General features: G+C 39.7%; 1 protein-coding gene across 4 annotated transcripts; it reads left to right on the forward strand.

Annotated features, from left to right (window-relative positions):
- The first annotated feature begins 1,021 nt into the window (after positions 1 to 1,021).
- Positions 1,022 to 15,888, forward strand: LOC101852262 (leucine-rich repeat protein 1). Of its 4 annotated transcripts, none has more exons than XM_005106279.3 (7): positions 1,022 to 1,085; positions 5,178 to 5,357; positions 7,566 to 7,664; positions 9,442 to 9,636; positions 10,673 to 10,933; positions 12,865 to 13,130; positions 15,581 to 15,888. In XM_005106279.3, exons 1-7 carry the CDS (start codon positions 1,080 to 1,082, stop codon positions 15,795 to 15,797), a joined length of 1,224 nt encoding a protein of 407 aa, XP_005106336.1. In that variant the 5' UTR covers positions 1,022 to 1,079; the 3' UTR covers positions 15,798 to 15,888. The 4 variants fall into 4 exon arrangements, with proteins under 4 accessions (XP_005106336.1, XP_005106337.1, XP_005106338.1 ...); XM_005106280.3 differs by having other exon boundaries at positions 1,031 to 1,171; XM_005106281.3 differs by having other exon boundaries at positions 1,031 to 1,149.
- The last annotated feature ends 810 nt before the right edge of the window (positions 15,889 to 16,698 follow it).

Raw genomic sequence — 16,698 nt, forward strand, 5'->3', positions numbered from 1 at the left:
CCGCGCATAATTTTAGATTTAACATGCACGCAGAAAGCGCACGTGTGCCGCGTACACATACTCATGCAAACACACGCACATTAACATACGTGCGCACGTACGCATACATCTCGCACGCATGTGACACACTCATGCAAACACACGCACAAACATACGGGCACACACGCATACACACATATATGACCCACTCTCGTACACACACATACACACAGGTAAACACACACACGCACGCACACAAACACACGCACACACACACTACACACACTCATGCAAACACACGCGCAGCGCACACACAACATCGCACATGTGCGCGCTCGAACACACACACGCTCACACTACACACACACACACACACACACACACACACACACACACACACACACACACACACACACACACACACACACACACACACACACACACACACTTGCAAAGTGTCAGAAGGATTCACGCACCATTTAAAGGTCTTTAACTTTAAAATTTGGTCTCACTTAATTAAACCCGCACGAACATCACATAGACAACATTATTATAACTGAAAAATTAATAAATAAATTATATTCTAATTACCCGTTTTGACTAAGTCTATAGGTCTACATTCATGTACATGTATGCTTATTTTTGAGTCAGTGGCACACATCCTAGGCTTTCTCATTTCTGAGAAAGCCTAGCAGACATCTCATTGTAGCAAAGGAGGCCTACGATAACATTAGTCTTGCAGCAGGCAAACACTGTGAAACTATTCAACGAATCAGAACCGAAACGAATATTAGTAGTTGCCGGGTAGGAATGAAATATAAAACTAAATTTTATAGGAGTACTTTCTTGGGAAGAAATTGATTATTCTCAATTTATATTATTCAGTCAAACAAAACAAACGTAAGGAAACATATCTATACAGAGATTCACCGTATTGCAATTCGTTAGTTTCTTTGAAGTCTAGATAAACAACTCAGATCAACGAAAAAAGGAAGGCTAAGATGCGGCCAATAATATTATTATGATGTGAAATCGTTGGGAACTGGGAACACCTGGCATTGATCAATGGCGGGGTCGACAAATGATGACAAATAGCCCCGATGAAAGTGATTTAAAAGCTTAGATCTCTAGTTTTGTAAAGTGAACAACAATTCTGGACCCTGATCCTGTGTACTTATACTTTGCGCCCGAGGTAAGATTGAAGAATACCGGACCAGCGGACTGACTTTGCCTATGTCTCAACCTTAGGAATTCATAATTTTCCCGTTTGTAATAGGAGGCTATCTCTCAGTCTCAATGGAGAATCTCGGATCGGTAGATTAAAATTTTGTCACGGGGGAGACCCCCCTGAACCACCCCTCCCCCCTCCTCCACCCCAACCACCCGCCGCACCAACCCCACTTTCTCGCGCAATAATGTACGAGTGGTCCGGTATTCTTCAATCTTCCCGATGCTTGATTTGCATTCACGAGTAGAATCTATTTATCATATGGCCACCTCTATTCTCACCCGGGGTGAGAATAGTGGAGGCGAGTCTTTTGGCTATTCTCACCCGCTGCGCGTTAACCGTTATATAGCCTAGATCTAGGCCAACAAATTTTGCGTTCACCCTAAACCACAAAATTCTACACTGTGATAACAGAAAAATTGTAGAATTGTGTGCCGTGAACAAATGTTCCATTACAAATGTAGCCTACTAAAAGGGGGGGGGAGGAGTAGATCTAGATCTTGCGAGAACTTCCGGGCAAAACAAAATGGCGACCCGCGTAGTTCAGCTCGATTCGAACAGTGAAATAGCCATAGCATCTTTGAAGACGATCAAATTAGCTTACTTTTGTGCTATACTATAACGTAATTTTTTCTTGGCTTTTATCAATTTGATCATCCACACCGATAGACAGTATTCCAAAATGAGGAAAAGCAGGTCTTGTTTCGCACCGGGTGAGAATAGCCTACGCTGGCAAGTCTCACCCGGGGTGAGAGGTAGATCGTTTTTCTATTCTCACCCCGGATGAGAATAGCCACTTCCATATAATATCTAGATCTAGATCTAGAAAGGACCTGAAAAATCAGAAAAAGTAGATTTACCGTTCGATTCTTTAGCCTTTATTAAATTATTAGCCAGTTTAGCTGGACTTTTGGTGCTTTTTCGGTAGTTCCCACCCCCCATATTTGAGCCTGACCTACATCTAGATCTATACGTTTGATTCGCGGCGAGCCAAGATATCAAACCTAACACCTGCAAAACATTAAATTGTGGTAAAATTCAGGGGGGCATGTGCCCCTGAAACCCCCCCACCTTATAATGCCTTATTATAGTAGGTCAGGGGGGCAAGCCCCCCTGAAACCCCCCTACTCTTGGTGCCAAAACTCGTGAATAACAATTGCAGGGTGGGAACTACCGAAAAAGCGCCGGACTTTTCCCTCCTTCTCGCCTTCTGGCTCTGGCTGGTGGTACAAGTACTCTTCAACAAAGTAGGTCTACAGTCTACTGGAGTGAGGATGACTCTTTCAACGAAGAATTTGAAGAGTAATAGCACTATCTAAGATTTCCAGATCACTAAGATCAGGCGATAAAAGTATCTTGACTTTAAAGTAAAGAGTGTGATCTTGTGTTCTGTTTGTTAAAGTTTAAAGTCCACGATATGATTTGTTTACATCCAGAGAAGAAATCCAGAAGTCTTGATGACCAAATACTATTTGAAATAGGCTACACAAAGAGCAGGGATGCAACCTAACTGCAAACATCAAAGGATCATTCAGGGGGACATATTTTTATCGAAGTGACTATTTCTCAGAACGTTCGGAGAAATAGTGCCCAGCTTTATTTCTCCGAACGGTGTCGGCTTCCGGTCTCATGATTTTTGCCTATTTATTGCGAGAGTTCGGCACCAACTTTCATTCTGCCGACTGCCTCTGGTCTGGGAAGGAACACCGCATGGCAAGCCCGCCTACAGACAACCTTCATGCACATGTACACACACTAACTAAACATAGAAATAGAGCAGCCCAATTTTTGACCTCTCTTCTAGGAACTCTTTGCGGCGATTTTGTAGTTTCGTACATTAAAAACAAGAGTAGGGGGGTTTCAGGGGGCCTGCCCCCCTGACTAATAAAAATAGGCCGGCACTATTTCTCCGAACGTTCGGGAAAATAAAGCTGGGCACTATTTCTCCGAACACTCTGTCGTCGTCTTGTACTGTAGTTTCTGTCGCCTGTGGATACACTCGCACATTCTTCCTTTCACTCACTCTTTCACTCACACTGTCTCTCCATCCACAGTTCAGCTCGTCATACGTTCAAAAGTTGCCCCTCTACAGTGTGAGTGAAAGAGCGGCCCCCTGAAACCCCCCTACTCTTGTTTTTAATGTACGAAACTACAAAATCGCCGCAAAGAGTTCCTAGAAGAGAGGTCAAAAATTGGGCTGCTCTATTTCTCCGAACGTTCGTAAAAATAAACTCTGGAGGGATTATTTTTTTTACATGATGGATTTTAGTTTTTGCTGGGTGACTAAAGACAAAATAAGTTACTGTTAAGGTCGATCAGTCTTGTTTTCTTGTAGTACCTTTTGAAGGTATTTTCAAATGCAGTATAGTATAGATCTAGTCCGGGAACGTTTCCCCAACCACAACTGAAGTATGAATATTCAGACATTTAAAAGTCTCTAGCTCTAAAAAATGCTTCTTCCCAGTCCTCGCAGAATGAAAGATGACGCATTTAAATCTTGCAAATAACCAAAAAATCTCGAGAATGGAAACCGTTAGAAGAAATAGAGTTCAAGTTCAAGTTTATTTTCCCGAACGTTCAGAGAAATAATCACTTCGTAAAAAGGAACTGAAAGATCGTTTGCCCACCTTGCTCCATCAGTTTGGAACTCTCTTCCCCCACCCTTGAGACAGGCCTACAACGTATGTGTCTAAATTTTAAAAAATTTTAAAGACACATTTAATGACATCATTTTTATGTCAGAAAATTCATGTTCAGTACAATCATAATGTTGGATAAAGGTATTATATGTGCTCATTTCGTAACGATGTGTAAGCGGGCACGTGTGATTTAAGCAAGTAGATGTGTGTGTGTGTGTGTGCGTGCGTGTGTGTGTGTGTGTGTGTGTGTGTGTATCATGTGTGTGTGTGTTTATGCGTTCGGCGTGCATGTATGTGTGTGTGTGTGTTTGGCGTGCATGTATGTGTGCACACGTGTGCGTGTAATGTGTGCGTGAGTGTGTGTTTGTATGTGTGTGTGTGTGTGTTAGTGTGTGTGTGTATGAATATGTGTGTGCGTGTGTGTGTCGCGTGCCTGAATATTGTTCGTACATGCATTTGTGTAAAGCGCCTAGAGCTGTGTTTACACGGGAGTGGGCGCTATAGAAATGATCTTCATGTTATTATATAATTATTATTATTATTATTTACAGTAATTTAAAGTTACTAGATCTAGAGATCTAGATCTACACATCTAGATATCTAGGTCTAGAAGAAGACTAAAATAGATTGCGGAAATACGTCTTATCTATATTTGGGCCAATAACAGAGGTGTGCTATGTGCTCATTGTAGCTTCATGTATTTTTTTTGGTACTAATTTGTGTTATCTTTTATTTTATAAACAATCTCAGCTATTTTTGTTCCATAAATGTACCTTCTCCTCAAAGTTGCGCGCACACACACAAAAGCATACACGCACACACACGCAGACACACACACACACATACACAAACGCACACACGCGTGCTCACACGCGAGCAACGCGCGCTCATAGCCCAGGCAGTTGGAGATGAAACCTAGATCTAGTGACATAATCCATTGCGCGCTAAGCGGCAAAGCCGGCCCGCCACGGTGAGATGTAGTCACAGAATTCTATGGCAAAGGAAGCCCTGGAAGACGACAGAAATAGAAAGCAGAAATACTTCATCTGGTGCTAGGTGCTTGCTGTAGCTTCACGTAATTTTGACCCTCAAGCTAAGGCTAAAGTGGCAACTTATACTATTAATTCAAATTATAACACTTAAACTAAGTAGGCCTTCTTAGAAAATGTTAACATTTTAAAAGTGTACACGATAAGTGGTTAGTAGTTAGTTTTACACCTTAATTCGCCTTGAAAAGAAAGCTGAGTTTGTGGCTTTCATCTTTTCGAGATCACTGAATTTCAAAGAACAATAAAAAAAAAATTGAAGGCTTTTTTTTGGTGTTTCCTCAGAAACTTGTCAAGATGAAGTTACGATGTGAAGTTCAAGTTTCGGATCACCAGCTCTGCATTAAAAAGCCAGGGAAAGCTGCTTTTGCTCAAGTATCAGTTGGACGTAAACCTGGACATAAAGATGGTCCAATCTATGTGATGATATGTACTGCCCAGAACAGAAATGGAACAAAATATGTGGTAAAAGTATATTTCCATATTTTTCCTGAGCAATGTTATTTGTAATGCCTGTTTTAAAATAATAATTGCTGTAGAAGGTTTTTATCAATTCAGTACATTATTATTCTAATAATTATTATTATTATAATAATATATATATTATTTATACTGTAGAGTCCACAATTGAACACGAAAATCACGAATTCTCGGGTACCTCGAACATAATGCTTGGTGCCGTTTCAGCCCGTATTGTTTCTTTTTATTGACTTCATGGAGTTTCTGAAAACTCGGAACACCAAGTTTCAAATCTTGAACAAATCCTCTTCGCATTCTCAACTAAAGACCCGGCTTTACAGCCTTTCTGGCTGCGGATAACGGATAAATGTTTCTTTGTTATTGTTTCAGCCAAAACGTGGTCCTTGTCTCACCTCGAGAGGCTGGAGGAAGGGGAGACGCAGAAGGGGGGGTTAGGGGTTGATGCTGATAGCACCGCATGACTGGCTTGCCACATATGTAGTCATGCTGTGTAAGCCAATGAAATGAGAAGAAAGGAATGACGTAGGAGTAGGCTGTGCACACGTGAGATTTTCTGCTTTCCACTTTTATTCAGCTTATTGTTTTCACACCGGCAACACGCTCACTAAGGGAGCTAACCCTGATAATTGTTTTAATATTCTTTTTTACCTCCCTTGATTTTCATTCTATTTCTTTGTATTTGGGGCTTTCACGGATATGACAAATTACGGAAATCTCGAACACTATTTCCAGTCCCTGAGGAATTCAAGTTACCCGTGTTTGACTGTATTAAGTTATACATTTTGTAGACTAAAAGTACAGTCGAACCTGCCGTGACGGCCCCCTCTATGAGACGGCCACTTTCCATTTTCCCCCTTGCGTTTTTTCTTTATAATTTAACTGTGTAAAACGGGCACCTGTCCAACGTGACCGTGGTCACCATATTTTAACACACAACCCCTATCACACCAAACAATAACACGTGTCTTAGACGGCCACTTTAGTGGCTCCATTACGTTTTGTCATAAATTGTGCATTGGTCCATGGCGTTGTGGGCAAGCCGTCATAATCCAATCACCTGACGTTGTTAGGTAGTCCCTCCAACCGATCATGTTGCGTAGGCCCCTTCCACTGTTGACCAATAGGTAGCATATTTTCAGCTGATAGTGAGGTAAGCGTGTGATCCCTCATAACCCATAAGCCCCTCCCAGAACTCATACACACATCGTAAATGAGATGAATGGTCACTGTTTACCCAGTCTGTTACAAAATAACAATAGACGTCAACATGAACTTGTGACAGAAGCGTTGCTCATTCTCCGAGTGGTGGCGACCCATGTATTTGTTTCACCATAACACTCGGTCCTCCTTGTCTGACACTTCGATTTATTGTCACCCTTGCACAAAAGCAGCAACAAAAGACCAAAAACAAAAAAACCCAGCGAAAACAACAACAACAACAATGCGGCTACCTTTGGCTGGGACCTCAGAAAGGGTTGGTTTGTTTTTTTTCATCTTAATCAGTCCTGCCTAAGACGGCCACCTGTCTTACGGCCACTTTTCTCCTTGACAATGGGTGGCCGTCTTACACGGGTTTGACTACCTGAAAAGTGTATGCTTGTATTTGTATTATATTGATTATATAGTGGTGTCCACTTAAACTTACTGCAAGCAAGGTAAAAACATCAGCCTAAAAGCAGCCTAAGTGCAAGAAACTTGCATCTGACAAAAAGTTTTCTGCGGCCCCCCTAACTCTTCCTCTCGAAAATTCAGTTAGCATCAGCTGCCACTGAAACATTTTTAATGAAGACAATACAGGTTGCTTCATGTGGGATGAAATTTATTAAAAATGATTGTACTGTGCACCACGACAAAAGTAAAGTCAATGACAGTTTATAATGTTGCTCTTGAACATAATTTTGAATTGCCTTGTGTATTAATTTTTGCTTAAGATTGCCATAATGATAATATGCACAGTAAAAATAGATTTAAAAAAAGAATAATCATAATGATGTTTGAACAGTTTGCAGATAAATTTCTCATAATGCTTTGTGGACACCTTTGAAACTTACAAAAGACATTAAATGAGTATAGGGTTGTTCAGCACTTGAATTTTTTAATGTGAAGCTCTGATCCTTTTTTGCCCTTTTGGAACTGATCTATGTATTATTTCTCATTGATAGATATGCATTTTATACATTTGTTTTCTTTTAGATATGGAAAAACTTGAAACAGATTTTTGGAAAATTTGTGAAAGATGGAAAAGCAACCGTTCGTTTCATGAATCCCCCTCATGATTTGGCTTTTAGTAAGGTATGTACTGATATATTGCAAATTGTAATAATAATAATAGAGTGTATTGTGCAAGTTCCCGCTCAACAGCAAGCTTTGTATTTACATAGTCTAACCTGTCCAAGACAGAGAAGTTAAAAATGTTTGTCTTGGACAGATGAACGGTGCCATTCTGTTTGTACAGGTGATTGTCTATGATAAGTGGTCATTACAGCAAGTTCGACTGTATGAGTCCATAAAGCCTACTTTCAAGCACAGTTGATATGGGCCATGTTATTGTTGTTGTTGTTGTTTTATTATTATTGTTGTTGTTGTTATTATTATTACTTGTATTTTTTCCCCTGTAGAACCTAGTAGCTTGATGATGACTTAGTTCATGTGTACTGAAAATTTTACTTTTGTAAAAATAATAATAATAATAATAATAGATAGCATTTGTATAGCGTATATCCCCGCTCAACAGCAGGCTCTATGCGCTTTACACTATATTATTACCCCAGCAGACCATGGAACACTCCGAAACATTCTCAGCTTCCTGGGAAGCATACAGTGCAAGCAGCTGATTAAGCGCTCAAACACTAACAAACTGACAAGATCTTTCGCTGTCTATAGCCGGGAACCCATTCCCACCTGGGTGAAGTGAGGAAAATTCGTGTAAAGTGCCTTTCTCAAGGACACAACGTCGGGTCCCTGACGGGATTCGAACCCACGACCTTACGGTTGCGAGTCCGAGAGCCTAACCACTAGGCCACCGACGCCACAAAAGGGAGTTAACATGCAAGGCAGTGCTTTTTGTGTTGAATTTAGAAAACAAATGTCCGGAGAAAAGCTGAGGCGATAGTTTTTCCATTGAAGAACTTGTCAGTCTTGATGATAGACTGTCAGAAAGTTTTTGGCTATACATGCATTAAGATGAACAGGGATCCTAACAGTCTAGACAGGTCTATAGCTGTTCCTTCCTCTGTTGGAAGAGTCCCTATCATGTTTCATGGACATCTCATCCTGCTGATGCTTTCGATATTTTTTGGCTTGTTATGCATCGTGCCAGTCCCCACAGATCCGAGTGCAGACCAGCACCTCATATCACCTGCTTCCCTTGTAAGATGTCGAAGGTGTGGGATGATGAAAACGAATAAATAGTGAATTTTAATCTTGTGATGTATGAAAGAGTTGTGTGCGCAAAAAATGAGTTATTTGATTTCGAACATGATGCTCAAAAGGTACATGAATTTCTAGCCCTGATTGAATTTTTAGTTTTAGTAGATGTTTTACGGCGCTCGCAGCTGCATAAGGTCATATGAGCGCCAAACTGATTGAATTATGGAGCGTAGGAATAAAAGTATTCTGATGTTTACAAAATGTAAAGGAGCTTAGGATGTGGATATTATAATGTGGTGATATTGGATGGACAAGTTTAAATAAATCTTCACATGGTTTCTTTGGTATCAGTTAATTTATGTAAAGTGATACATGTATAATACTCTTTACTTTTGAACCTTTGATATGGTTAGTGTGCTTAATATTGTTGAGAGCTTGAGTTGAGAACAATATTTTCCTCTGCTACGAAATGATAAGAACTGTGATGGCTACCACACCTTATTTTATATTTTACTGTAGATGAATGATGCCGTTTCATACAAAGTGTTCCATATTTTATTTCCTGCGGAAGAGGGTAATTTAGAAATTGCTCCTTGTCAGCAGGGCTTTTTTCCCCCCCTCTCTTGTTTTTGTCTCTTCCCCCTGTAAACATGGTTAAGATATTACAAGTTTTGATACAACCTTTGGCATTTTCTGACAGGCAAATGCCGATCTTCTGGACACATTTCTCAAAGTAGTCAAGCTGGTAGCCCAGGGCAAAGGTCTGCCAGATGAGTCTCTGTCGTCCTTAGCACCAGCATCACTGAAGCAAGTGGAGCGTCCTGTTACATCTCTCTCAGTTATGTCTCCATCAGAATATCCGATGTCATTCCCAAAGAGCCTGACAAAACTCATGGTAAGCTTGTGCTGAGTAAGTTCTGCCAGCATACAGTGCTAAAACTCTCACATTTAATCAAGGAGAGGGAGATGGTGTATTTGGACAAATGTAATGCTGTTCAAATTTGAAGTCACAGGAAGCTTAACTCACTTGCTACAATGCCTGGTATTCGTCGAACATTGAGCTTTAAAGTGCCAGGCAGCGAATGAGTTAAAGAAGAACGAAGCTTAATTTTTACATATGGCACATTTCTAACTGATTGCAGACTTTAAATTTCTATGTGGCACATTTGTAGCAATGAGCCTCATGTCGCATTCTAACAATATGTATCACAATGAGTTGCTTGATACAGATCTGTTCTAGCCCTACTACAAGTGGATGTAGACAGTATAGGTTTATCTGCATTAGTTCCAAAGTTATAGTCACGTGAAGTTAGGCAGTGACAATTACACAGTGTTGAGAAATGGAGTTTTTGTCAGATTTTGAAGCAGATGACGTGCAACGAGTTATTCGTTTTGCTGCATTGCTGTACCTATAGTACAGAAAGGTGTAGGTGGGCAGATAATTAGTTTGCCATATTTCTTATGTTCAGCTTTTTTGTGTGTGTGTATTTGTTACTCAACATATTCTTTTTCTGTCCTTGATCAGGCACTTTTAGTTAATACAATACTCCAATTGAATGGCTGGCCTTTGACCATACGGATGGTTTGTAATTTGAAAGTTGTATATTTTCAGTTTCAGGAATCCATGCTTTTTTCTTGTTGAATCTAATACATAGAACAAGATTTGTGACTGAAGGATTGTGGTATCTGCTAAGAATATTTTGTTTATCCTGTAAAATGATTACATGATCATACTGTGTTCATGTTTCAAAGGACAGAACCTTGCCCTAGCTGTTTTAGTAAAGGAAAAGTGATATTTTGTTCGCATCTTTTGAAAATTTAAGCATGATGGAACGATACACTGAATTCACATCTCAAGATCTCATTATGTTAATTATGTTGATGTAGTTTCTTTTAGCATTCAAGTCTGTTGGGTTATTCTCTATCCACAGATCTGTAATTGCAGGTTAAGACGAGTCAGTCCACATGTCCTTTCTCTGAATCTCTTGACCACCCTGGACCTCAGTTTCAACAGTCTGTCGAGCCTGCCCGAGCAGATGTCTCAGCTGAAGAGCCTCACCAGTCTCTCGTTGGCTCACAATGAATTTGTCACGTTCCCAATTGTCCTTTGCAAAACGGATGTAAGGCGAACTCTGCTGGTACTGGACATGAAACACAATGAAATGCACAGTGTTCCTTCTTGCATTAAAGAGGTAATGGTCACTTACTCAATATGACATACTTTAAAATCTAAGGGTGCTGTATGTCTTGCTACGAAATTGCTTGAACACATTACACCCTAAGGGCCAGGACGTGAAGTCCATTGTTAGATCCTAAGCATGGGGAAGGAACCCACCTCCCGTGAATACAAGCCTCTAAAAAACACATTAAAAAAATACTAAACAAATTCCAAAAATCCTGAAAAAATAATAGTTAAAACGAAAAATGAATGTAGTTTCAGAAAAAATACAACTTTATGTGTGCGCAAACTGATGGAAATGTTCTAACTTTAGTTCAGTCTTGATGTCCGACCCGTCACTCTCACTCTCATCCTTGCGGTCGGGCCCAAGATCTAAATTCTAGATTTTCAACGTCTGATCAATCTGAATCACCCCAAACACTTGCTACAACGTTTTCATCAAAATGAGAGTCGTCTGATTTGTCATATACTTGTTTTTGCTCAAATCCATCGTTATTTCCTTTTTCGAACTCAATTGTATCGCTTTTCAACAAGTCGAGACACTTTCGAAGTGTCGGTAACGCAATTGCACTTTGTTCAGCTCTAATACTAAAACTACTGGCCCGAAAAATTTTGTTTTGGTATCAAACGAAAGAAGAAACTTTATCCAATAACTTACAAATCAAAATCTTGGCCCCAGAGTCTCGTCAAGGTGAGAATTCGTTTTTAAAGACGCTCGGTCGGCACGGGCGAGTCAGGGTGGAGCGTGCAAGGGAATTCCTGGGCGGTTGCGGGCGAGTTAGGGTGTAATGTGTTAAACACAGTTAAATATCAGCAGTTTGTTTTGCTCTTATCTCCTTTTGAGTTCAGACCTAAATCTTGATACTGGTAGTGTGAGACTACAGCAATTATTCCTTGTAGATGATGAATAAAGCCAACAGAATAGCACTCAGTAAACATGGATCTACTATGTGGAAGGCTATACTGCATAAGTGAAATCACGTAGTGGGATCAGGCTCTCGTCAGTTTTTACACATATAAAGTTATCTTAAATTCTGTTCATTTGCACTTCTTTTGATGAAATAAAATACCAATTTTATCTTGAATAGAAGTTGATCTATTTGTGAGTGAATAAGGTGGGGGTTGCCTGGTGTCAGAAGTAAAACAAGCGAGAAAATGGCTGCCAAAGTTTGGTGACTTCTAAAGTTATAGTATCCTTGGACAATGCAAATTTACTTTTTTTTGTGCCTGTGCTCAACTTTTTTTCAGTAAAATCCACGCCTAAATGGTTTTTAAAAGGACATAAAAAGTGTTGAGCCCCAACCCCCACCCCCCACCCCCCAAAAAAAAACCAATAAAAATTACCCAGTTCTATGATTGTATTATTTTGATGAGCACCCAATTTCACCAAGATGCCACACATATAGTTGTGTACAAGTGCATAGGCACATGCCAATACATGTTCCTGTATGCATGTGCAGGAGGGCTTTCTGCAAAGTATTGTGAATATTGTCACTGAAAAAACAATTCTGTATGTGAGGCAACGTGGTGAAACAAGACACTCATCAAAATAATGAAATCGAAGAAATCATAATTTCCCGCCCGATTGGCAATTCTTACAGATTTTTGTTTTGTTTAAGACTCAATGCTTTTATGTCCACTTTAAAGCACTGGAAAATAGAACATTTTAAAGGCGATCATCCTGGTGATCTGTTGTCAATCCTGATTTTTCCCCACTGATTTTTAGATTTCATAATCTTTACAACCTACTTTATTACCCCAGCAGATCCCAGAACACTCAAAGACATTTTGGCTTCTTGGAAAGCACACAGTGAAAGCAGTGAATTAAGTGCATTCAAAAACTAACAAACTGGCAAGATCTTAGACTGTCTGTAACAGTTATTTATGTTGTGTCATAGTATTTCTCTTCAACATTTGTGAAAATCACTTATTTTCTATCCCCAGTGTGAAAAGTTGCAGTCACTGGTCCTATCGTCGAATAAGCTGCATTCTCTGCCACAGTGTCTGGGTCACATGAAGTCATTAACGTCTGTGTCTGCCTCAGACAACAAGCTGCAATATCTACCAGGATCTATGCTGAGGAAGACCTGGGAACTAGCAGACTTCAGCAATAATCCCTTTAACCTCAGCATTGACAATTCAACACAAGCTGCTTCATTTGCAGTTCCTTCTCTGGCAGAATGGAGTGCCCGCTCAGTGGTAAACCATGAGTAAGTTCATCCTTTAATTTCTTGCTTGTTGCAAATATCATGTTCATACTGTTGAATTTGATTATATGGCATCTTTAGAACACAGTGTAGTAAAACACGGATACAAATAAAGGAGGATGCCCTGTTTTTTTAAATTTTTATTACAATCAGTAAAATAACTATTAACTGGCATTAAGCGAACAGGTAAATGAGCAAACTCTGACTCAATGAAGTCACTTATAGGCCGAACAGCACTGCTGATGTGGTGGCTTCATGCATTTACTTTTGTTTTTGCAATGAACTTTTTCTATTCTTTCAAGGGGCCTTCAATTACCTTGCACTATGGAGCATATCGAGCTTGGGCTATTGAATACAACACACTTTACCTTTTAATTAGAGGCTTCCATTCACACCAACACTTAGACAGAGGTGCAACATTTTCAGATTTATCTGAAAATCTTGTTTACGGAAATATATCTGAATTTTGCCAGACCTCAGGCCAGTTGTTGAGAAGTTTTTGTTCTTTATGTTATATACGAGGTGGAGTCGAAATGCAATGCAAGTTGTTCGCAATTTTGCACAATTTTGAACCTAATTTTATACATTCTTGAACCCAAATTGTAAGAATTACATATTTTTCTATGTTTTGTGTGAATGAAGTCGAAGTTACATCAAAATGGCTGCCCCTTTGAGGTCCTTCTGCCTTCAGAAGAGAAAAGCTGCGACTGAATTTCTTGTTCTAGAAGGAGAGGCCACCATTAACATCCGTAAGAGACTTCAGAATGTTTACAAGGACCAAGCTCTAGATTTCAACGCTGAAGATAGGGCCTAAGTGGATTAGACGTTTGAGTAATGGACAGGAAGAAAAGGAAAAGGTGTTGTCCATGTGCCTGTCAAACAAGCATCGACCTTCAAGCTGTGTGAACTACGAAGCATAGTCAGAAAAATTTATATGGGCTGACAGGTGAATTTCACTTGTTGAAGTAGTGGTAGAACTAGAACAAGAGGTTAGTCACACGAGTGCTCATAACCTTGGTTGATGTACTTGGGTTTTCTGAAGTCTGTGCCTGTTGGGTAGCACGGCAATGGTGAGAAATAGAAATCATCTGATCATCAGATGCTCCCCTTCAATTTGAGGTATGATAGTTGCTAAAGCTTTCTTTTTGCTTCAAGTTATAAATGAGCTTTCATTATATTTTGACTTCCCCTCGTGAAAACAGTACATTGGAATCCTGTTATAACGAGAGAGAGGGGACTGGTGCAAAATGTTTGTTATAGCAGGATTCTCGCTATAAGGGATCCCCAGTAATAAATTCAAGGGAAACTGTAAAGTAGGCCTAATCTATGATTTGGTGTTCTGTTTATTTCTTTTCGCTATCTCCACTGATGATGATTTTGTTTCAACGTGACCTCTTGGTATTACTTGATCAAAAATCGAATCAAGGTTGTTGACAGACAGCTCGGCGTTGGCGATCAGAAAGAAAGGGCTCTGGGCTACTCACCCACTGTATTTTCCCCCACCCCATCACACCCTGTGGTGCATTCCGTCTGCTTGCGCATGCATCCCCGCATCGGAGAAGTGAGAGGCATGGTAGGCCTTGATAATCTAAATTAGGCTTACGCTGGCCTATCATGTGATGTGTTCTGCTTGTCTGCGCATGCCACACCCTCCCTACTCAGTCGCTCCGCCTTTCTCTGTTGGCACACGTGGGCTCTCCCATTCTTTGTTTCGCTAGATCACCAACAAGTTTCTCAACTGACGAGGTTTTACATTATGTATAATTGTCCTATGCACTGTGCACAGCAGCAGCAATATTCCGCTGTAACTGACTCGCATGTTTGTCTGATTGCGCTATAGCAGTATTTTATTTACAAAGGTAAAGAAGAGGGAAAAAAATGGGTTCTAGGATAGTGTCTTTATAACAGACTTCTCGTTATTTCCGGACTTGTTATAAGTGGACTTCACTGTATTGATATGAAATGAACTAGACAAAATGATCTGTAACTTTGAGTCCCCCCTTGCGCGTTTCCACAGGTTCCGAAAAGTTATCCAGTTTTGTTTTTTTTTGTTTTTTTTAAAACCCTAAGGGCACCTTGGATTATAACTTAGGGAGATGTTCCCAGCAGAATTTTAAATTTTATAAAGGCCATTGGCCTTTATGGCGAGATGTAAAGTGAATCTGATATTATTAAAAATTTTTATTGTTACTTAAAAGTTGTTTTAGATCACAAATGTATTTACACCGAATTTGAATATTTTAACTTTTTAGCATTTTAAAGTAAATTAGTTACCAGCCGTGAAGTGAACTTTCGCAGAGGCGAACAACTTGTGTTTCGCGCGCTCATATGACCTTAGCAGTTGCGAGCGCCGTAAAACCTTATACTACTACTACTTAGGGAGAAACCTGTTTTTTATGCTTACATTCTGTTAAAACTTGGTGAATGAATTGCATGCTTTTTTACTGTTTCAGAGTGCAGTTCACGAAGGAAGATCTTGACTTGCACTCCATTCAGTATGTTCAGGGGGCCCACTTCTGCGTGTGCGGATCAGCATGTTTTGAGACGAGTGTGAGGGCGACAAAGAAACGCCCACTTTGGGCAACTTCTGCCTATCAGGGTGATGTCCCATTACAAATGCATTTCTGTTCTCTGCGCTGTCTGAAATTGTTTAATTCTTCAAAAAGATGACACATTGTAGGATCCTGCATGAAGAAGAAATGTCTGTGAGTGTAATTTATATTTGCTTTTATTTATAATAAAATTCATTGCAATTTGAACAGCTCGATTTGATGCTTCATTTCCTTTCCTGTGTCATGATTTTTTGTTTGTTTTGTTTTGAAAATTGCTTTTTTAAATAAAAAATTGGGACAGATATAGCATCAGGTGAAATTCTTTTTATAGTCCAATGTTTTAGGTTATAAGCCATTAGAGGGGGCTCTTGTGGTCTAGAGGTTACGGTGTTTGCCTTTCATTCAATAGGTTCGAAACATGACAGTGGCGAACAATTTTTTTCTCTAAAATTTTCTGCGCTTCCTTTCATGCTCTTTAACTCACTGACTACTGGCCCCTTTCACAAATCACTAGCGTTGAGCACTGGCATATTTGGGGGTATTTCAAAACACCACCACAACTCTCAGAATTACCCTATTGTAATTATTTTTTGACACAGTAAAGTTACTTTCAAACTTTAATCTATTGAAAAAATGTAAGTTCTCTAGGCCTAATACTTTATATTTAATTCTTATGATTGTTTCAAAATTGGAATGAATTTGATTTTTAGAAAAATTTCTAGAGACATGACAGAGAATGAAATTCACAACATCAACAAAAATAAAAGTTCAAAGTGTTCTGTTTTGATTTGTATCCATGTGTGAGTGTTTGGTGAAAATATAAAAGCTGGTCTGTGCGTTTTTTCAGACCCATCCATTGAATTACATGAGACAGATGTAGGGAACGAAGTTGTGATTTCGTCGCGCGAACAACAACAGTACTAGTGCTAGATCTAGCCCTAAAACTACGACTCGGGCCGTGTTCGGGTACATATCCAGGGTCCTAACTATCAGACACATCATATCCTGAGTCACTAGAA

The sequence above is a fragment of the Aplysia californica genome, unplaced genomic scaffold (genome assembly GCF_000002075.1).
Source record: "Aplysia californica isolate F4 #8 unplaced genomic scaffold, AplCal3.0 scaffold00524, whole genome shotgun sequence".
Taxonomy (NCBI): Eukaryota; Metazoa; Mollusca; class Gastropoda; order Aplysiida; family Aplysiidae; genus Aplysia; species Aplysia californica.

Coding starts and splice junctions, on each gene's coding strand:
- LOC101852262 (XM_005106279.3), top strand. Junction 5,358..7,565: donor GAAATGGAACAAAATATGTG/GTAAAAGTATAT, acceptor GTTTTCTTTTAG/ATATGGAAAAACTTGAAACA. Junction 10,934..12,864: donor TTCCTTCTTGCATTAAAGAG/GTAATGGTCACT, acceptor TTCTATCCCCAG/TGTGAAAAGTTGCAGTCACT.